The sequence below is a fragment of the Carassius auratus genome, chromosome 14 (assembly GCF_003368295.1).
Source record: "Carassius auratus strain Wakin chromosome 14, ASM336829v1, whole genome shotgun sequence".
Lineage (NCBI taxonomy): Eukaryota > Metazoa > Chordata > Actinopteri > Cypriniformes > Cyprinidae > Carassius > Carassius auratus.
The window spans coordinates 17062699-17086009 of NC_039256.1; the positions used below are offsets into that span (position 1 = coordinate 17062699).

General features: G+C 37.7%; 2 protein-coding genes across 5 annotated transcripts in view; one reads left to right on the plus strand and one right to left on the minus strand.

Moving 5' to 3' along the window:
• Nucleotides 1-499: 499 nt before the first annotated feature.
• Nucleotides 500-6856, plus strand: LOC113113857 (FAS-associated factor 2-like). Its single transcript, XM_026280374.1, has 11 exons — nt 500-646; nt 1567-1635; nt 1726-1860; nt 2087-2163; nt 2266-2404; nt 2560-2645; nt 2736-2827; nt 2943-3120; nt 3258-3429; nt 5599-5742; nt 5995-6856. The coding sequence occupies exons 1-11, from the start codon at nt 584-586 to the stop codon at nt 6175-6177; spliced, it is 1338 nt and encodes a 445-aa protein (XP_026136159.1). The 5' UTR covers nt 500-583; the 3' UTR covers nt 6178-6856.
• A 1017-nt stretch (nt 6857-7873) lies between these two features.
• Nucleotides 7874-23311, minus strand: part of LOC113113858 (RING finger protein 44) — a 1123463-nt gene continuing 1108025 nt past the window's right edge. Inside the window, exons 1-11 of one of the 4 annotated variants that reach the window (XM_026280378.1) lie at nt 20001-20416; nt 18523-18724; nt 18221-18440; nt 17331-17498; nt 16263-16436; nt 14959-15120; nt 13530-13645; nt 13259-13346; nt 12778-12899; nt 12581-12680; nt 7874-12345 (exon numbers count right to left, since the gene is read on the minus strand). In XM_026280378.1, coding sequence (XP_026136163.1) covers nt 12283-12345; nt 12581-12680; nt 12778-12899; nt 13259-13346; nt 13530-13645; nt 14959-15120; nt 16263-16436; nt 17331-17498; nt 18221-18440; nt 18523-18629 — 1320 coding nt within the window. In that variant the 5' untranslated portion in view covers nt 18630-18724; nt 20001-20416 and the 3' untranslated portion in view covers nt 7874-12282. Of the gene's footprint in view, nt 12346-12580; nt 12681-12777; nt 12900-13258; nt 13347-13529; nt 13646-14958; nt 15121-16262; nt 16437-17330; nt 17499-18220; nt 18441-18522; nt 18725-19991; nt 20417-23311 lie in introns of those variants that run through there. The other 3 variants (XM_026280376.1, XM_026280379.1, XM_026280377.1) reach the window with 3 other exon arrangements.

Below are 23311 nucleotides of genomic sequence, written 5' to 3' on the forward strand. Positions count from 1 at the left end.
CAGTGCATTTCCGCCAGCTGACATGACATAACTTCTCTGTTTTCATTTTAGACGCTTTCTATATATATATATATATATATATATATATATATATATATATATATATATATATATATATATATATATATATATATATATATTTTTTTTTTTTTTTTTTTTTTTTTTTTTTTTTTTTTAAGCATTCAGGCTATCAGTTTTCACCTATCATGTGTTCCCGGGGACTCGAACCCCTAATGCTCTACCACTTGAGCTACAGGAACACAATATTTTTTTTTTTTCCAATAGGATGTGTTTTACCCGCAATACGATTGTATAACATATACATGATCTAATCAGTTGTGGTTACTAACTGCACTTAATGTTCACTTTAAGATAACAAAAGGAAGCTGTTTATTGTTTATTTACATTCTAAATTAATATTTTCATTTGTAGAAACAAATGAAGGTAAAACAAGCGCCACACAACTCCTGCGCAGCAGGCGGCGCAAAAAGAAAGAAAGAAACGATCGTTGAATGTTGAAAGTGTTGGTCATGTCAGCACGTTTTAAACGTCATCGCGTTTTGTTAGGGCTCGGTGAGGTAAGATGGCGGCGCCAGAAGAGCAGGAATTATCTCAGGCTCAAACTGAAAAACTCCTTCAGTTTCAGGTATCAACTAGATTGTCCTGTTACCACATACTGTTTCGGTCTTTTATAAACTCAATTATAAGAAAAATAGTGTTCGCGGTGTCCAGCTCAGCAGGTTTAAGTATAAATGACCAGTCAGCGAGCTAACTGCCGTAAAGCTCGTTAGTTTTTAATCAACTGAAACCAGCTTTAGTTTATCTAATAAATGCAGACTTAATCTGAAAAATATCCTTTTGCTCTATGCTCATATAAAGACTTTCTCCTGTATACAGGTGTTTTTTGTTTTAGTTGAAATATCAGCTGTCAGGTAGACAGTGAGACATTGGTTGTGTCACAAAACCTAGAGAGCTGCCTTCCTACACAGCAGATTTGGTCAAAGTAAAGTGCGCCTATGATGCTCAAGGTGCTCCCTAGTTAGGCTGCATTCTAGGTTTTATGTCAGACAGATGGGGAACAACTAGACTAGACTCTATACTAGGTTTTGAGAAACACTACTAATCTGCCTCTAGTCTGGTAATACTTCAGTTTTTAACTTGGTAAATTTAGGGGATTATATTAAAAAAAAAAAAAAAAAAAAAAAAAAAAATATATATATATATATATATATATATATATATATATATATATATATATATATATATATATATATATATATATATAATTTAACTGGTTGCAACTATCATTGGAGAAGTGTACTTGTTCCTCATCTACTCTCAAGTAATATAAAAGAAAAATAATCTTTTGAATGATAACTGATCTTGAAAACACTCTTAATCTAGAATTGTATGAACATATTGCCACCCAAATGTTTCATTAATTATCAAAACATGTCACATTTTATAAACATGTCATGCAACAGGATAGTTTAGTTTAACTTTTGACGTATAGATTTCATCACTTTTCTTTTGTGTGTAAACACGAGATCTGTTCTTATTATTCAGGACCTGACAGGCTTGGAGTCTATGGACCAGTGTCGGCGCACATTAGAACAACACAATTGGAACATTGAGGTGGTAAACCAAATGAATGGATCCTTTCATTCTCTTGTATTAGGAACCTTATTATAATTATTGGAATTAATGGGGATTTTTTCTTTACAGGCCGCAGTACAAGACAGACTAAATGAGCAAGAAGGAGTTCCGAGTGTCTTCAACCCGCCGCCCGCCAGACCATTACAGGTCAACACAACAGACCACAGAGTGTATAGCTATATCGTCTCAAGACCACAACCTAGAGTAAGAAGCTCTTTCGGTTTTTAGAAACAAGAACAAGAAGAAACATTTATATCTAGATGTGGTAAATAGTCAAATGCCTAGGAAAGGTTCTGGTTTCAACCTGGTATGACATGAAGACAGTTTAGGCCTGTCCTATTAAAATAGCAGCACTATGACAGACATTGGAATGTGCTTCTCTATAAATTGAAATTAGCTGCTTATAGAAATATTTTTTTCTCTTTTACAGGGATTATTAGGTTGGAGTTACTACTTGATAATGCTTCCCTTCAGGTTTACGTATTATACATTTATGGACGCATTCAGGTATTAAAGCAGTAAATCTAATATTAATTCATAATAGTTCACACTACAGTGCTAACTAGTATTCTATTGAAGTTTTTTTTTTTCTTCTCTCAAATTCTTCAGATTTGCCCTGAGATTCATTCGACCGGATCCAAGGGGTCGTGTCACAGATCCTGTTGGAGATGTCATGTCCTTTATTCACAGTTTTGAGGAGAAATATGGTCGATCACATCCTGTATTCTACCAGGGAACATACAGTCAGGTACGCTAATATAGAATAAAGATGAAGTACATTTAACTCTTCATGTATTTGACCTATTTACCAGGCAGACACCTGAAGACTGAAACATCTTGCATTAAGTAAATCCAAAAATGTCCTTAAAATTTTGAATCCATTGAATTTGTATTTTCTTCTAGGCTCTGAATGACGCCAAGCAAGAACTCCGCTACTTGTTGGTTTATCTTCATGGAGATGATCACCAGGACACAGATGAGTTCTGCAGGTAGGTTTTAAGTTGGAATGCTCTCCTCTATACACATTCACATCTGGCGAGCTTCTTATCTCATAACCAGAGCTCTTGTCTATTTGTCAGAACCACATTATGTTCAGAAGAGGTGCTGACCTTCATTAACACAAGGATGCTGTTTTGGGCATGTTCCACCAGCAGGCCAGAGGGTTACAGAGGTTACTAGCTTGACATCAACTTCACTTCCCAGTCTCTGATTAATTCCTTGTGGTGTCATTGTTATCTCAGAAGATGTGGTTTGAGCTGATTATCTTGTCTTTGTTGTGTGTTCAGTCTCTCAGGCTCTGCGTGAGAACAGCTATCCCTTCCTGGCGATGATCATGCTGAAGGACCGCAAAATGACAGTTGTTGGGAGACTGGAGGGGCTGATCCAGCCTGAGGATTTTGTCAACCAGCTAACCTTCATCATGGAGGCAAACCAGACATATATTATGTCTGAACGACTGGAGAGGTGAGATTTTGGTTTGCTTTCTGAAGAATGGAGACTCACCCGATGTGTGAAAGGCATTTAATTATTACATAAAACGAAACTGTTTTATTTAGATTATTTATTATTATTGATTAATATCTCTATCTGTCTGTCTCCAGGGAGGAGAGGAATCAGACGCAGGTACTGAGGCAGCAGCAAGATGAAGCGTACCTGGTATCCCTACGTGCAGACCAGGAAAAAGACAGAAAGAAAAGAGAAGAAGAAGAGCAGAAGCGTCAAGAGGAGGAGATGGCTCGCCAGAGCATCCTTGCTGAAGAGAGGAGACGAAGAGTGAGTGATTTGATATTATGTCACGAAAAATACATGTAGAAAATTATTTGACAATTACCATTTCTGTCAGTCGTTTAAAGGGGTCATATTATTTTTCCTTTGGAGTGTTACAAGCTCTTGGTGAATAAAGAAGATCTGTGAAGTTGCAGAGACTAAAGGGTCAAATCCAAAGAGATATTCTTTATAAACGTTAAGAGTCAACCACTCCTACCTAAAAGGTCTATATCATGATGTGGGAAGATTTGCAGAATGCTGCCCAAGTGTTCACGCAAAGAAAGAAGGAGTAACTTTTATTCTTACTGTTGCCGCTGCCACCATGTTGTGGAGTCGCTGTGTGTTTCGTTGTGAAAGCGAAACTACTTTGTTTGGACTTACAAAAGAGGATACAACTAGAAAACAGTGTAAAGTTGTATTTACAACATTGTTCCAGAACAGTTCAACCCAAATATTTAGATGAGTGCAACACATTTTATGGAGGATGTGGACTGTTTCCTGTGAGTAGCCTACAACACTGCTGTCTGTTTCTATAAAGTTAGTCAGTTCCAACTTTGCAAGAACAGTCTGCTTCTGAGTCTGACTCACAGTCTGTAAGTACGTTTACATATTTCAGTAATTTGACACTGATGATTCAAATGTGAGTTTTGAACAGTGTAGAGTAGTGCTTGTTGTTTGTCCGATCACAAATGCAGATAAGTTTTTATGTTTACGCAGCATGATACGCAATGTGTAAAAAGACAGTATAAGTCATTATGCAACAAATGCCTCGTTTATAATGGGTTTTTGTTTTTGTCTTGCCGCACCAGGACACGGCATCACAGTATGGAAAGGGGAGTAGCATTTCCACTCAATACGCTGGATAGCTGCCATCATTTGGTGTGATGAAATGTTTTTGCAGTTTAAAGTAAAAAAAATACTTCACATACTGTGCAAGTGTGCATTATTGTTGTTCATCTATGCCCCGCCTTTCTGAAACGCATCGATTTTTAAAAATTTAATTAGATGCATCTGAAAAGTGAGGAGTGCTCTGATTGGCCAGCTATCCAGTGTGTTGTGATTGGCCGAATACCTCAAGCATGTGACTGAAATGTTACGTCCCTCAGATATCATTATGTTATTTGATCTTTTCTGGGTACTTTTATATAGACGGGGTTAATCTCATGCATCACCAGTGTGCAGCATCCACCTGGATGAAGAGGAATAAACCACCCCCTTAAATCAAATCGAAAATTCATTCCGATCAAGCTCAGTAGGATCGATTAAGGTGTTTACATGAAGGCTTTTCAGTCCGATTGAGGCGTCAATCCGATTAGAAATTTATTATTTGGTTGCATGTAAATGTAGCCTGTGATGCCGTCTCCCGGCATGATGACACAAAGCCAATAGAACCCATTACAAACGAGGCATTTGTTGCAACCAGTGTGGACATAATTACTGATTATAATGACTTATACTGTCTTTTTTAAATGTTATGTTGCAAATCGTGACACGTAAACATAAATCCATGGAGAAATGACAAACAAGTGCTACTTAATACTCTAATTAAAACTCGCATTTGAATAATCAGTGCCAAATTCTTTAAATATGAAAACGTAATTAAAGACTAAGTCAGAAGCCCAGACTGTCCTTGCAAAACTGGAATTTCCCCACTTTATAGAAGAAGCTGTTGAGCACAGAAGCATTGTAGTCTACTGGTTCAGGAAACAGTCCTCTATAAAACGCACTGCATCTGAATATTTGGGTTGAACTGCTCTGGAACAGCGTTGCAAATACGACTTAACCACTCATTCCTAGTTGTGTCCTCTTTTGGAATACCAAACAAAGTACTTTCGCTTTCACAATGACACAGCATCTCCACAACATGGTGGCGGCAGGCCGGCAGCAACAATACTAAAGTGAGAAAAGTGAGTGGGGGCATGTTTAAATGTTTTATAAAGATTATCTATTTGGGTTTCAGACTTTAGTCTTTGCATCTTTAGGAATCTTATCTATGCATAAACAGCTTAAAACACTCCAAAGAGAAAGGAAAAAATTGCATCATATGACCCCTTTAAAACCTGCGGTATTTCTTTGCACATCACAACTAACTGTTCATGATGCCCGTCAGTTGACACATTTCTGTAGCTAGGACTAATCGCATTTAATGACTTTCTAATGCTTGTGTAATTATAGACACTGGAAGAAGAGAAGGAGCGCAAGTCTGAGTGTCTTCCTCCTGAGCCACCCCTGGACGACCCAGACAGTGTCAAAATAGTGTTCAAATTGCCCAACGATACCCGCGTGGAGAGGAGATTCCTCTTCAGCCAGTCATTGACGGTAAAAAAAAACTTCATCTGCTTTCTCTTTTTTTTTTTTTTTGCATTTTGGAGCACCATATAACAGTATGATATCAGTGTCTGTGGTTAAAGATAAGAAAACCGGCTCAGAAGACTCTCTGTTTTCAGGGTTTGAGTAAAAACAAGGCGTAGTCTTATTGTATTACATGATGCCTAATATTTAAAAAAAAATGTATTTTGAACTGAAAACCAGTGTCTAAAATGTCTCAATATCCCCCCACCACCCCTTTAGGTAATACACGACTTCCTGTTTTCATTGAAAGAGACCCCTGAGAAATTCCAAATAGTGACGAATTTCCCACGCCGGGTCCTGCCTTGCCTGCCGACAGAAGAGCGGCCCAATCCTCCCACTCTGATGGAGGCCGGTCTGAGCCGGTCAGAAGTCCTCTTTGTCCAGGACCTCACAGACGATTGACATTTAGCTAACCCCCCTGCTCACTACTCGAGTCCCGCCTCCCCTCCAGTTTGTTCTTCTGTTTAATGGCCTGGACGAGGTGTCACTCAGATAAACCTTTTACCGAATTTAAAAAGGGAAAAAAATAAATAACCCATCCTTCCCTGCAGTGAAGTTTTGTTCCGTTAAATGAGTGCAAGGTGAACGGCCCTGTAAATAAACGACCTACATATTTAAGGACAAGCCTGGAAGCTACAGCGGAGTTATCTTTTTCTTTTCTTTTTTTAATGCAAATCAAAGTCGACCATATAATGTATCTCATCTAATGACCAAAGGAGAGTTGTCGGCAAAGGATAGGATGGGCTGCTTGCAGTTCAGGTGAATTCAAATAAGAATACGAAAGGCCACAGCTTTTCCATGTGGCTTTGTCTACATAGAGTATAGTGCAAGTCCTGCCCATAGTGTGCCTGTGGTAATTCATAGATGCCTATGTTGCCCGTCGTCCATCTGATGGGTCTGGTCATGTAAAGATGTCATTTTCCAATCCTAAATTAAACATTTTAAAATGTTGTTGTGGTTTGACTAACAATGTTTTGGTTTAAGCTTGTTCAACATTTGCATTGGAGCCTACTGCACAGACCTGAAGCCATGACAATTTTAATGTATGTGGAAATAAAATATGCTAAATAATGACTTTAAAGATTAATTGTAAAATTGTTTAAAGTAATTGGAGAGGCAGTAACCCAAATTACATTAAGTCTGTTTGAATATGAGTTTGAACTATTAGGATGAATCTCATAAAGCTGGTCAGAAGATGGGGTCACATTTCACCTACCAATAGTTTTTTTTTCTTTTTTCACTGTGACACTATTTTCACATTATTTAAACGCAGAAAAAATGTACAACATTTATATACAATGGTAGTATGTTATACTGCCTATATTGTGACTAATAAATCATGACCACATTGGTTGGTTTATATTATTGTATCATAGCAATGATGAGCATTGAGAATATGAATTCAATGATAATGTCTCAATGCAAAAAAAGATTGTTTTAAGAAAAATTCTGAATGGGTAAAAGCACTCATAGCTAATACGATAATATCTTTATGACATATTAAGCATATGACTTTTAAATCTTTTAAATATACTTTAAATGTTTTTGTATGATAGAGATAAATAAAGGCCACATTTTAATGTATGATAATACTGCATGAATGTTCAATCTGAAATCTGCGATCGAAAAACACACACAGAAACAAGACCAATCAATTATAATGCTTATTTTGGTTATGTTCCAGACAGCCGTGTGTGTGATCTGAAACTGTAAAGTTACACTTTTTTTTTTACAAGAAAATAAATCTATGGCTGTCCTAGATCATCCTAAAACAATGTATAATTTATTCCTAAAACAAATTTAACAACAAAAGAGGCTGATACTGACTTATAACTGATATGGTGGCAATATATACATTTTTGTGGAGTAATGTTTTATACAAAACATATTATAGAACTTGCTCAGAGTAGTGCAATATTAAATTTTTGACAGGAATGAAAACAAGGCTGCGAGTGACAGAAATGCAGTGCCATAACTTATACATTCGCGCAATAATATATTCAGACAAAAACTCAGTAAAACAATTCTAAAATATGTAGTGTGTGCCATTGAAAAGACAGCCTTGTTTACATCCACATTAAATTCAACATGCGCCATCTAATCTGATTTAGGTTTATTGCTTTTGTTTAAATGGGGAAAAAATAAGCCAAACAATCTTTATGATATTCACCTCTTTTGAGAGACAGAAACCTTCAGACAAGTAACTGAACCGCAACACATCTGTATTGCTCAATACGTTTAAAGCAGTGATTACTTTAGTCAGTTTAGTATGAGTATACATCACACATTTATTAGTGAACAACCCTCTCCAATTAGCCACAATTAAAAAAAAAAAAAAATATGATTGCACTACTCAGTAAAGCAGAACTAGCAACTTTCATTTAAAAAAAGTACAAATCTTAAAAATTTCAATCAGTATACAGATGTATTTATAATACACTATAACTAGTTATATGTTAAATGCTACAAACAATGATTCCAATGGAATGAAAAAAAAAATTATAGCATTAAGAACCATTTCCTATATATAATATATATTAGCTTTTTTTATTTCATTTTTTTTATTGTTTTTTTTTTCTTTTTCTTTTTTCAAATACAAACATGGCAAAAATGAGGTAACTGTAAATGTGCAAGTACCAAAGCAAAATATCTTCCTAATACAGAACACATGCCCCTGGCCCTGTTGTTGGCTGGGTAGTCTGGAGTTCAGGCAATGACTGACCCCTGAGGGCCAGGAGGAGAATAGAACAGTAAACAATCCACTATCCCACCACAGCAAGAAATCATTGGTAAACAATCAGTGGCGTCTATGGAGCGATCAACAAATCACAAATCCTAAAGTATTTAGCTGCTTATTGGAACACAATTTTCCACCACACAAGCTGTGAGATTATTTATTAGTTGAATCACAGAAAGACTACAAGATTCTATTTATCATTATAACTCATAAGGTTTTTTTCTTTTCTTTCTTTTTAGTAATTCAATACAGGTAACACTGAGGTTTTCAAGGAATCTTGGTTATTGTGAAAAATTCCTTTATAAATCTAAATAAGGATATATTAGAAATAACCCACAGCCGGTTACCCCAAGCAAAAGTGCTTGCGTGTATATCAACAACTTATTTTTAAACCATACCAGTTACAGATGCTCAGGGTACAGAGAACCGTACAACAGGTACATATATTTCTGACCGTTTTGGTGAATGAGTGATAACGCCGTGTTTTTTTAACCACCACAAAACCTCCTACTACTTCGATTTAAGGCAGATGTATAGAATCTGATCACTCAGGCAGTAAAATAATAGTATCCTTTAAAACGGTCTACCAGCACATACAAGTAAAGCTAAATAGTTATCTTTTTTTTCTGTTTGTTTTCTTAATTGAAACCCCTGTTGATAATGTTATTAACTGTTTCTGACCACCGTGAGGGTACTATTAGCACTGCATGCTGTATGAATAGAGACCCATAACAAACTATTGCATTCTCTTACGTGAATGTAGCATTACACCTAAATATAGAATGAATATCTAGCACCTTTTAACTATATGGCTTTCCATTTTCTAGATTCCAGGCAAGTGTGTCAGTAACTGAGGCAACAATAGAAGCACAAATGTGGTGAGGAGCCTATCAAAACACATTTTTCCACTTCAAAAAGCCACCGTCTTCCCACTGGCATCAAGCTTAACGTGTTATTTTAAACATCCTATATTATTAGTCTTTAAAGTTTTTTCTTCTTTTTCTTTTGCAAGTACAAGCACAATAAAATCTTGTAGTCATTCGGTTCTATTACAAATGTGTGCAGTACAGTGCATGGCAGTTATCAGCTGAGCAGAAAGTCCCCTACACCCAGAACCCAAAGCCAACTAGATCTACCTAAAAACCAGTTGGGACCTGGTTAGACATGCATGCATATTGTGCACAATTAAATACTTGCCCACCCCTCCCTAGATATCTTTCACTGAAAATACAGATTTGATTTTTTGACTTTTTTTCATTTTTTTAAATCCTTAAATCATGCAAACACTGTAAGAATAGTCTTGGAAGTGGTCTAGGTAGGACAGTGTGCACCGTGGCACGTTTTTCAACGGGATTACAACCTTTATGTGTGGTTCAAGAACAAGAACACGGAAAAACGCAACGGCTGGAAAACAGGTTCGAGTAACATACGCTAATGATCAGCTGCAGTGACGAAAAGCCTATTCTCACGTGATACAACATGTCACTTCATCTTTTTTTTTTTTCTTTGCATGCCGGTCTTATAATGGAATAATATTCACCACTATTTATAAAAGGAATATTAGTTCAGTTGATTACATTTAAATATGCATGGCCTGAGGAAAACAACCCCCGAATACCCAAATATATCTCCATGGCGTCAATCCCATTTGAAATGGACTGTTTTCCTTTATTTTTCAATTACAGAGAGGCCCTGAGTTATTTTTTTTCCCCCGTTATACTCAAAATATATGCCAGTGAACAGATATGTATACATAGATTACTTATCAAAAGTGTGGATTAAATTCATTACAATGGCTTTTTTTTAAAACCTGGCACGCAAACACAAGATACTCACATTCTCTTAAGAGAGTCCCTTTACCCGAAAAAGCCAGTGTGTCTATTGAGTTACAATGACTATTCAGTGGACAAACGACTCATGAATATATATATTTAAAAGTCCTATAATTAAAGTACTTAGGGAACCAAAAAAAAAAAAAAACCTAATATTTCATAGTTTTCCCCCGAACAACGTTCAGGTTTGTTTTTTGGAATCGAGTGAACCACGAGTTAAGCGTTTTACAGTGCATTTTTTTTCTTTAAACGACCCTAACGCTCCATCTCTGCCGTTTCGAGTCCTATCCGGGATCTTCGTGGAACGACTACAGTCAACTGGCACTCAGGAGAGGGCGTAACTAGAAATACAGAGGGTTTCAACATTCTTTTGTCTTAAAAACAAGACGATAATTTGCAACCTTACACACCAAGGCTATGCATACAATGTTTTTTTTTTTTGTTTGTTTTTTTTCACATCACTTTACACTGTGAACACGGCCTGAGACCTGACAACCAGAGGCAAACTAAAACGCGCTAAAGATGTTTTAGCATTCCAACCGAATCCTTCAAAAACTCTTGCGAAAGAAGAAATAAATAACACCACTTCCAAAAAAAAAAAACGCACTTTTAAAAGAGGAACTGACAAAGGATGTCTGAAGATTAGTAACAGGTTTGTGCTTGTCAAGGTCTTGAGAAGGCAGAGCTAAAAATCTTGTAGAGTATATTGATTATTTGGCTCACGAATGAGGAAAAACAAAAAGCCTAGTCCTCCAAAATCAGGTCAAACGTTGCGTTCACTTCACACACTCATTGCACATATTGCTTTCCGCAAAGTGTTCCACCATTTCCCCAAAAGTCATTCTGGACAGGCGAATGCGAACTCCTTGGCCTCCGGACATGAGAATGGCAAGACGGAGGCCATCCGACGTTCCTCTTGTGGCTGAAATGCGGTGGATGTCTTAAATTCAAATATTGCTAGTCTAAAAGAACAGTGCGTGCGAGGCCCGTGAGATGTTCTCCTGGATCTAGCTGAGTGTGAGGGAGCGGAGTCCAGAATCGATGGGGGTTGTGCAGTGCAGCCATGTGGGAGCTGACAGAGGCAGTGTGCTGTCCTCGTCCCTGTGTTCTCATGGGCCAGTTCGACTGGCCTCAACAGCAAAAGCGAAAAAACACCACAGTTTCTTTAATGTCTCTACGACTGTGGTGAAAGCCCAGCGGTTTTCCCAATGGATTCACGGCTGTCCTTTCGCAGTCCTTTTTGTCTACGTTTCCCTCTTTAACCTCAGGCCTTCAAACTCTGAACCACTCAAAGTCACTTCTTCACAACAGCATTCGCAGATAAAAGAGAATCGGGATTAAGATATTCAAATGATCAATACATTATTGCAAAACATAGATTATTAACAAGTCCCTCAGCCCGTCACTTATACAGACATGCATCTATGATGGTCGTTCCCCGCTGGAGCGGCCGCATCCTACAGACTCGTCTGATTGCACAGTAAAGCAAAAAAACACCATCATCCAGGCCCACTCCCCCAGTTCCTTATGACGCTTAAGCACGATTTTAATAATCTGTGATCAAACAACTAGAGAATATTCAATTGTGTAAACGAATATGCCAACACAACACGTATTACAGGTTATCTTTGGAATCTGCGAAACAAGGGCAGGGAAATGCAAAAAGAAAGATGAAAAGAACTCCACCCCCAAAAAAAGGTCACAATTCCAGAACTCCGAAGTGGCTATACGCGGCAGTAGCTTTCATGAAACTCGCACAATGACGAACAGCAGAGGTCAAACAGGTTTCGTACAAATTTCAAGATTGCTTATTGTAGAGGTGGGGTTGGGAGCGGGGTTGGGGGGTAGATTTGCGTTTGGCTGGAGATCAGGTGTCCCCACTCACAGAACACGCTCAAGGATTTGTGCTGTTTTCCAGTGAAGGACAAAAACCTGAACTCATTCCACTTCGCGGTGAACTTCAGATGCGTCGGCTCGACAGATTGGACAGGTGCGATTGGTCTGCAAGACATGTTACGGATTAATTTCTACAATATCCTTGTTAGCTATTGGCTTGTATTGTTGGCTATAGCTACAAATATATCTTTTAAATCAAAATGTTCAAATATCTTGCTGATCTCATATTTTTTACAAGTCTACATAAGCATTTTTAAAACCTGTAGCAGTCAAACACTAATATTAACAGGGTTTCACCTTTAGTTATTGCAGATTTTGTGCATTAAAACAACATACTTACCTTTAACCACTTGTCCACACATTTTGCATGAAATTCGTGGTTGCAGGGTAAGACTCGAAGTAGCTGCCTCGACTCAAAATCACAAAAGCATACAACACACCTGTGAGAAAATTAAATACAATGCATCATCAACACCAAGTCACAATCAAACCTTCAAGATTATATAACCGAGGGCACACAGAACAGAGAACACTTACAGAGTCTGTTCAGATTGGTGGTTTTCTAAATTGAACCTGTAGGACGGAAGTTGCTCTATATCAGCTTTCGTTAGTCCTCGAGGTTTCGCTTCTCCGAGTCTCTCAGCAAGGTTTAATAACGCCTGAAAGAGAAATCACAGGTGTTCAAAACTCTTCACAAGATAATGAGATTATCTCAGTTCCAAAATTAGCTTTAATTCTATAAAGTAACTTGCTAATTCTATAAAGCTAACCTTTTTCAACTTTGTTGCATCACTGCACATGCCCACAGAGTCATTCTTATTGAAAACAAATGACTTTTACTTGCAAATATGGGTGTATAAACGTTAGACATAAGCTAGCTACAGACAGTAGACGCCAGTGAGGAAGTTCACTTGGTTTTAGAACAGACTTTATGTGAAAACCATCAGAGGCTTTTTTTTTTTTTTGGACAAGTCAGGTTATAACTCCATCACCCACCCTTGGAAGGTTTTCTATTTACCTCATAATTTTCCATCTCCACATCATCTACATCCAAGTCCAGACTGATAGCAGGACCAACAGCAGTTGGAGGCACAGGAAGCATCGAGCTGTTTTCAGGTCACAAACACATACATCATTAACATGCACACCTTTTTTGTTACTACAGTAGAAAAAAAGATCACAAAGGCTTTAAAAATCATATCAGTCCAATGTGCATTAGTAGAAAATTAAACATTCCCAAAAGCAAAACGCATGTGATTTGTAATATAAAGAATAGAAGAGACTCTCACAGGAAGTATGGTAAGAAGCCAGGGTAGTAGGGCGGTGGAGGGGGTGGGGGAGGCAGAGGCTGCTGTAATCGATACCTCTGTCCAGTTATACGCCTCGGCAGCATGTGCGGATATGGCTAAGGAAACAGATGACAACACGTGAGGAAAACTTTTTGAATTATTATTATTCATTCAGCAAATCTCATCCAAAGCTACTTTTGGCAGGATTTCTACTACACGAACAATCCCCCTGGTGCAACCTCATGCTAAAGATGAAGTGTGCGAAATACACTCCCTTAGTCCTGATTACTATGCAAATTGGACCAGAAATAAGCCACCTGTGGATGGATTGCCTGAAAAGAGTAAAACTGCGGCTATTTGTCAATTGATTAATATTATCCAATAATAGGGTGACCATACATCTAGGATTTCTAATTTGCCAAAATGTCTGGGTTTTGCCTTTGGTTTCATACTTGACTCAAAGTAGTTTGACCAATAGCATGCAGGCATTGGACATGATCAACCAAAAATGGCATATATATACACATACACATAATACTATGAGCACTGTAGAGAGCTTTTCAGTCAGAAAACAAAGCCAAAACCAGGCCAATTTAGGCAATTTAGGAGAAAAAAAAAGGAAAATTTAGATGTATTATCCTTCAATTTAAATAACATCAATAGAAAGGCAAAGTAGGTTAATTCCAGATGGTTCCTTCTACCTTTTACACATCTATAATAAGACCAAGAACACAAACGTACATAAACGGGGCCAACTTTGCATTCATGTTGACCAAACTAGGCACAGTCTTTCAACTTGTTCTGACTCTGGTTGTGCTGTATATGCTGCCCATAACTGAATGGACAAACAGTTTTTGATCAAAATGCCCATTTCCCATAGGCTTATACTGACAATTTTCCTTCTAAAGCTTTGAGCTATGGTCACCATTTCAGCACATATTTCTTTCTTCACAAGCATAATTTTATCTAACTGGTTGAACTTGCTGTTTTTCTGTAGCATTCAATTGTAAACACAAAGCTACATAACTTGAATATACTGCGAATAGGCCAACAGCTAAACAGTTTTTACAATTTCTTGTTATTTGACAATGCTTTGTCAAGCCAAAATCCCAAAAAATAAAAATAAATTAGAAAAAAATATAATAATAATAATAATTACTATTCACCATTATTTGACACTAGTAATTCTGCCGCAAACTTTAACTTTGCTTTCTGGAATTTGAACCCATTTTTGTCAAGCCAAACCAGACCTATAACCACTATTCAACACCAGTAAACCTTCACTGTTATCTATATTAAGTGCATATTTTTTCTTTAATGTCATTACCTGTTTATGCAAATGCTGATCATTTTAATCAGTATATAATTTTTGTACTTGATTACAATGATTTATATGCTTTGTTGACATTTAAAAGCAAAGACATCTCACCACTCCGTAGGGTAGCTCTTGATGGAGGGGCTCCTGGGGGAGGTACTGGAGGGGGACAGAGGGGGTCATTGCTGGTGGATGGTGGGCTGGAGGATAAGAGAATGTCCCTAAAGGATGCTGGTCTCCTCGCAGATCCACTTCGTTCTCCACCCTCTGCAGAGGCTGAAAAAGTGTATAAAAGTCATATCTCTAGCATATGATTACAACTATTAATACCATAAAATCGTGTGCTATTTTAGAAATAATTAATTTTGTCACAGTAGTATTATCAAAGTGTTTTATTTATTTATTATTATTTATTAAGATTACAATCAGTTGTGGGGACTGATCTGTTACTCAGTTGTTTTCTCTAGATTGTAAAGGATTGCTTTACTTATAACACTGTCTGAACAGTAATTAAATTACTGTAGTGTACTAAACTCAACACTGAGAATATTAAATTGGCTCATCCAATCACATAAATGCATGTATGGTTTTGAGTCTTGTTTTTAAATAATTACATAAGACATAATGTGAAAATTATTAAGAAAAAGCTTATTTTTTTGTTTGCATCTGTCAGGATAGAAACTCATTTAATTATAAATAATCAAAATAGTGAAGAATCAAAACTCAAGTGAATTTATTGTTTTATTATATAAAAGAACAGCACTACTAATAAATTACACACCAAATTACCACCAAAATAAGTATGTGTGTGTGTGTGGATATGCCGGTATAAAATTTTCATGTTGTGATTAACTGTTAATGCTTTTATCATTGTATACGGTAATACACAATACATATTTTGTCTCATCTAGTGATGTCCAGATCGCGGACAGATATTTAGATTTAATTGGATTTTCTTAGTGAACCGATTGAACCAGTTCACCAAATCGAACCGAATCATTTGAAATTACTTAATTTATTTGGTTCATAAATGTGCCTTACACTTCTGATGCAAAATAAACCAATATCCCGAGTCATTCATGAACCTTATAAAAATCGACACGTTTCAGAAGGCGTGGCATAGAGAAGAAACAATAATGTGCTTTATTTGGAAAACAATGTGTTTTTTGAACCTTAAACCACATGAACACATTGCATTACACCAAATAATGTTCTTTTTAGCAGCATCATATCTCCCCTTTAAATAGGGAAAACAAGGAAGTGTTTGGCAGCTTCTAAATTCTTCCCTGTTTGGATCCTATGCACTAAATTGTGCTAAGCTAAACACTAGCATAGTGGTGCCGCGTGCTAAAGCGATTGCGTGCATGTGCATGTGCATATATATATATATATATATATATATTACGATCAGCACTCACCATGCGCGGGTGCTGGGGCTGTATGGGGACAAACTGGTTGAGTGGAGGCAGATGAGGAGGCTGGTGGGGTGGCACTGGTGGACTGGGGTGCAGGATAAAATGCTCACTGGAGATCAATGGTGGAAATGCCTGATAGGACACAGGCAGGTGCTGCATGGTGCAGGCCTGAATGAGCTGCAGACAAACAGAGAGAAAGAGAAATAACAGACAACAAAGTGTCACTAACACAGAAGACACACACTCATGAAGAAAGTGCTTGGGCATTTGAATACGGAATTGCTGTTCAGTTTAAGAAATGACTGACAATACTGGGAAAGCATACTCTGGAGTAAAGCACATCTAACGTTTACACTATTCTGCTCTATTTAGGAATCTGATAAACCATTTCAAAACCATGGGGAAAACTTTGGGGGGGGGATATATCTGTTCTTCTAATGTGTTTTTTGTGTGTGTGTTAAATATTTCTATAATAGTTATAATAAAAGCAATAATAATCAAAATAATATTATTATATACTGTATAACTACATACATTTATACAACTTCATTAATAAGAATATATAATACAAAGATGACTGAAAATGCATCTAGCCCTGCACAAGACACTTTGAACTGTACATCACCGTGGCCACAAGAAATACAGGTGGGTATGTTGACACAAACGCAATGACTTGAGCAGATGGTACAATTAGCAGAAAGTACACCTTTGCTATCCATGTCAAATATAAAATACCCCAGACACTTGCAGTGGCAGTACAAAAAAAAAATTTAAGTGGGGGTTGCACATTGCCCCTTAAAAGTTGCATCATAAAAAGGTCATTAAATATTCTAGAGACATAGGAACAGCCTACATGAAAATCAAAAAGTGAAAAGTGCCTAATGTGTAAGCGTGAGAGGGACATACAGAACAACACTCATAACTGAGTATCTTTGGCTAAGAGGACAGGTGGGCTTAATGGCTGCCTGGGACACACATAGATCGGCTAAATTAAAGCTGGAGCGATGGGACATGTTAGGTGTGCTCTACACAAACTTCACTAAGATTCCAGCTCTTCCTTTTCAAACTCACTGGAGGAGGAAGGCAGCAGAGCAGAGAGAGCTGTCCACTGAACATTACCGAGCATGCTGGGAGCTGCTGAGCATTGCAGGCTGGGATAGGTTGCCCGGTGTGGATGGGAAAACCATGGGTCGTCACCGTGGTAACTGTGTAAGATATCGGAACGGATCCTTGATGCATCTTGAAGGACAACACAAAAAGTTCAGGTTATTTGTAAAAAAAAAAAAAAAAAAAAAAAAATTGCCATTCATAATTACAATCTACATACAGCACTTTCACATTAAGCCTGAGTAATACAATTATTGTCTATATGCTAGTGGTCTCAAACTACAAACTTCTGCTTAAATTTGGTTCGTGTATAAACTTGATGCTCATGCTCTGCATCTTGGTTTAGGGTCCGGTCCCACAGTTCCCTTTAGGAAAATTAAAAAATGATTGTTCTAATTTTTCTTATTTATTTCTTATTATTAATTAAAAGGCCTGAATTCCTAACTGACCAAATAACAATGAAAAATATGTCAAACTTGATCTGTATCTCTATCTATCTATCTATCTATCTATTAAAAGGCCTGAAACACAAATATAAAAGCCCAGTTGCCGAACATTAAAAAAATCTGTCAAAAAGGTAAAAAAAATATATATATATACACTATATTTATATTTAAATTGATTTTATTTTATTTCAAATGTATTATATTCATTCAAGGCCTGAAATTAAAATGTAAATGCCCACCTGTAGCCTAAAAACAGAACAAACATTTATTGTATTGTTATTTTAGTTTATACCGATATAACTTTTTTTATTTTTTATATACTTCTTAAACATAGTGAACATCAAATAGTGAACATAAACCCTTGGTCTAAAATGAAAGACATGGATTGAACATGTTGAACATGAATACCTGTTCGTGAAGATCCACCATGATGGAGCTCTGTTGGGGGGGTTGTGTGGCAGTATGCAGCATGCGTGGAGGTGCACTGGTGTGGCTATATTGCCTGGACTCATCTAAAGGAATCTGCTGATGCTGGGAGAAGACAGGGTGGTGAAAGTTCTCATCCTGATGTAGGGAAGTGTGCACAGCAGGTCTATCTCGCTGTCCCCACTGACGTCGTACTGGAGGACTAGGACATTAACACAAACATATCGTAAATACATGCTCGGCATATGATTTTAATGAACTCAGAATGATAAAGGTCACCTCACCTTCTCCTGAGGTGCAGAGGTGTAATGCAAGGCTCCCCGACGACCCTCCTCTGGTTTAAGGGGGCTGTTGATGGCCGCCTACTCACTGCTACTTCCCATGGTCGCATTTGTGACGTCGTACGGACGAGTCACACCTGCCTGGGGTGGGGGGACCAGAAGTGCAAGAGGCACTTGTGTCTAACAGCCTCAGATTGTCGGAACTCTGTTTGAAACACAAGAAACATGGGTTTTGGGAATTGAATGAAACCCTTTGTAGTCGCTACATGTGCATTTCAACTTATGTTAGATTAACTTAATATTACCAAAGTTCTGTCATTATTTACTCAACCTCATGTCATTTTTGGCAATGCTTGTTCCTTATACATTGCCTATGCATAGTACCCATGTCTGTCAAGTTCCACAAAAAACATCATTAAAGTAGCCCTCATAACTACAGACACTTTTAAATGAGGAAAAAGCTTAACGTTTCATTTAATATTACTAAAAAAAAATAAACCTTTGTATCCTCCATATTTAAATTCTAATATAGCACTTTCAAATAGGTTACACATCATTTAGTATTGACAATCACGGGCTTTCAAAACATGAAGCAAATTAGTCTACACTTTTGGTTTAATGTGCAGGAGGAATATATATAGAGAGAGGGAGAGGGAGAGAGAGAGATTTCAAATGCATTTTTCTTTTCAAAATCAGTCGAGTGTAAATTGATTCACGCAAGCATGTCTAAACTTCTCATCGTGCTACACATGACCATGTGTAAAATTTAAATTTTTAAAAATGAAATAAAAAATACCAACAAATCTTCACATACTGGAAGCGTAAACCATGTTTAATGGAAATACTGGGCTGATTTGCCACAAAGAGGGGGAGCTGTAACTTCAACAACAAAAGCGTGCAGGACCATGTGCTCCCACACAGACAAAGCAATAACAAAGGAGCGCCAGCAAACATCTTCTGCCTCACTTTATCAAAAATAACCACTCGAGAGGGCTTGTTGGTACGATTTAAACATTATTCATGTTTCAAATGTGGACAGTGCACATTTCCCATGAATAAAACACTTATGAGGGTCACCGTGGCCCAGCAGTGGATATCAACAATAGCACAAAGAAGTCGCAAGGCCGAAGTTTTACAGGAGCTCGCGCAAACATCCGCATTTGCCCTCGTGCTCTTTAAACAGGTTCTCAATGATTCACGGAGGTTGTGTTGCATTAAAATGACTAAACAAATCGCATGCACTTTCCAAGCCATTAGCTGCTATCGCTAGCATACAGACCGAGCAGATGAAGCCCCAAACAGGAAATGCAGGGATGCACCCCTGACAAAAGAAACACGGTTTAGCTTTAACGCCGAATTAAGACAGTCTGCACTTCATGCATGCAAACGTACGAATACATAGTTTTCTCGTTTTTATTTTACGTGGAATGTGACATCGTTGTGTCCAATAAGGAAAGTATGATCGCACTAACCGAGCTTACTTGTCTTCAATGGCGCTCGAGTTTCCGACTCGTCCACGCGCTGCTTTAAGGCGACTAAAACGATGCAGGTTGTCTCGTTTGGTGATTTCACAGATTAATCCAGAATAAATCGTCCAGGAAAACTAGCAGACGGTCATGGTTAACACAGCTGTATCGGCCGTTTCCTAGTTCTAGTCTACGAGTTTGTTGTTGTTGTTGTAGAACAGGCGATGATCTTCAGCATAGAAAGAAAAAATGCATATTCCTCTGCTGCCTAACATCGGGTAACTTAGCTCCAACAAACTTGTTGTAGCGTGCACTTGTTGTTTCCTTTAATATCACGTCCGATGCATTCAGACTGGGTTAGCTCTGTGACATGGGTGCAGTTCAGTATTGTTGTATGCCTGCCTGTAGTCACGCCTTCTTCCTCTAAAAGCGACCACGCAAGAGACAGAGACAGCCAGTCACTTTTTAGATGCTGATGTTTCGTCGAATCGCTCCAAGCGGATCCCAGCTTACAAAGGATGTTTTCGCACTTCCTCTTTACTAAAAACAAACACCGATTCCTTTAAGTGGTCCAAAAAGAGCGGGGTCAAGTTGGTTTTGTTTTCGATATTCGTGACACATTCAGCGGTAAACGCCAATAAATCCAAAACGAATTGCCCTAAAAAAATCTAAGCAGTGTGACCGCCAAAAGGGCAAAGCTGATCATGTTTCACATCCTTCTTTTTCTATATTTTCCCTCGATATAATAAGCACGGCCCCGTGCAAGCCGTGGCAATGTGCAAAAAGCCGGGAGAGAACGCTCTCAGCAGAGCCTTCAGTTAGGGACCGTGGGGAAAGTGCAAACTTTCTTCGTTTTTTGCTATAGCTCAGTAGGTGTTTTTGTAATAGCTTTTTAGATAAAGGGCATATAGACATGAAACCAGTGTCAATCAATAGTGGGGGACAGTGGACATTTTTAACAACCTTTCTTTTTAACACTACTGGTAGAAAAAGGAATTGCATGTCCAAAATTAACCTTCTTTTTGTAATAACTTTCTACAGAAGGAAGATAGAGAGATGAAACCAGTGTCAATCAATAGAGGGAGAGAGTGGACATTTTTCACATCCTTTCATTTTACCCCAAGTGGCTGATAAGGGAATTGCATGTCCAAATTTAACCACCTTTTTGTAATAACTTTCTACAGCAGGGACACAGAGACATGAAACCAGTGTCAATGAATAGAGGGCGACAGTTGTCATTTTTCACAACCTTTCATTTTACCCCTACTGGTAAAAAAGGTAATTGCATGTCCAAAATTAACCTTCGTTTTGTAATAACTTTCTACAGCAAAGAGACAGATACATGAAACCAGTGTCAATCAATAGTGGGAGACAGTGGACATTTTTCACAACCTTTCTTTTTACCTCTACTGGTAAAAAAAAGGGAATTGCATGTCCAAAACGAACCTTCTTTTTGTAATAACTTTCTACAGCAGGGAGACAGAGACATGAAACCACTGTCTATCCATAGAGGGGGACAGTGGACATTTTTCACATCCTTTTCTTTTACCCCCTACTGGTAAAAAAGGGAATTGCATGTCCAAAATTAACCTCCTTTTTGTAATAACTTTCTACAGCAGGGAGACAGAGACATGAAACCAGTGTCAATCAATAGAGGGAGAGAGTGGACATTTTTCACAACCTTTCATTTTACCCCAAGTGGCTGATTAGGGAACTGCATGTCCAAAATTATCATTCTTTTTGTAATAACTTTCTACAGCTGGGAGACAGAGACATAAAACCACTGTCAATCAATAGAGGGGGAGAGTTGACATTTTTCACAACCTTTCTTTTTACCCCTACTGGTAAAAAAGGGAATTGCATGTCCAAAATAAACCTTCTTTTTGTAATAACTTTCTACAGCAGTGAGACAGACACATGAAACCAGAGTCAATCAGTAGAGGGAGAGAGTGGACATTTTTCACAACCTTTCGTTTTACCCCAAGTGGCTTATTAGGGAATTGCATGTTCAAAATTAACCTTCTTTTTGTAATAACTTTCTACAGCAGGGAGACAGAGACATGAAACCACTGTCAATCAATAGAAGGGGACAGTGGACATTTTTCACAACCTTTCTTTTTACCCCTACTGGTAGAAAAGGGAATTGCATGTCCAAAATTGATATTTATTTGTAATAACTTTCTACAGCAGGGAGACATAGACATGAAACCAGTGTCAATCAATAGAGGGAGAGAGTGGACATTTTTCACAACCTTAAATTTTACCCCAAGTGGCTGATTAGGGAACTGCATGTCCAAAATTATCATTCTTTTTGTAATAACTTTCTACAGCAGTGAGACAGAGACATGAAACCAGTGTCAATCAATAGAGGGGGACAGTGGACATTTTTCACAACCTTTCTTTTTACCCCTACTGGTAGAAAAGGGAATTGCATGTCCAAAATTGACATTCTTTTTGTAATAACTTTCTACAGCAGGGAGACATAGACACGAAACCAGTGTCAATCAATAGAGGGGGAGAGTGGACATTTTTCACAACCTTTCGTTTTACCCCAAGTGGCTTATTAGGGTATTGCATGTCCAAAATTATCCTTATTTTTGTAATAACTTTCTACAGCAGGGAGACAGAGACATGAAACCAGTGTCAATCAATAGCGGGAGAGAGTGGACATTTTTCACAACCTTTCTTTTTACCCCTACTGGTAGAAAAGGGAATTGCATGTCCAAAATTGACATTCTTTTTGTAATAACTTTCTACAGCAGGGAGACATAGACATGAAACCAGTGTCAATCAATAGAGGGAGAGAGTGGACATTTTTCACAACCTTTAATTTTACCCCAAGTGGCTGATTAGGGAACTGCATGTCCAAAATTATCATTCTTTTTGTAATAACTTTCTACAGCAGTGAGACAGAGACATGAAACCAGTGTCAATCAATAGAAGGGGACAGTGGACATTTTTCACAACCTTTCTTTTTACCCCTACTGGTAGAAAAGGGAATTGCATGTCCAAAATTGACATGCTTTTTGTAATAACTTTCTACAGCAGGGAGACATAGACACGAAACCAGTGTCAATCAATAGAGGGGGAGAGTGGACATTTTTCACAACCTTTCGTTTTACCCCAAGTGACTTATTAGGGTATTGCATGTCCAAAATTATCCTTATTTTTGTAATAACTTTCTACAGCAGGGAGACAGAGACATGAAACCAGTGTCAATCAATAGCGGGAGAGAGTGGACATTTTTCACAACCTTTCTTTTTACCCCTACTGGTAGAAAAGGGAATTGCATGTCCAAAATTGACATTCTTTTTGTAATAACTTTC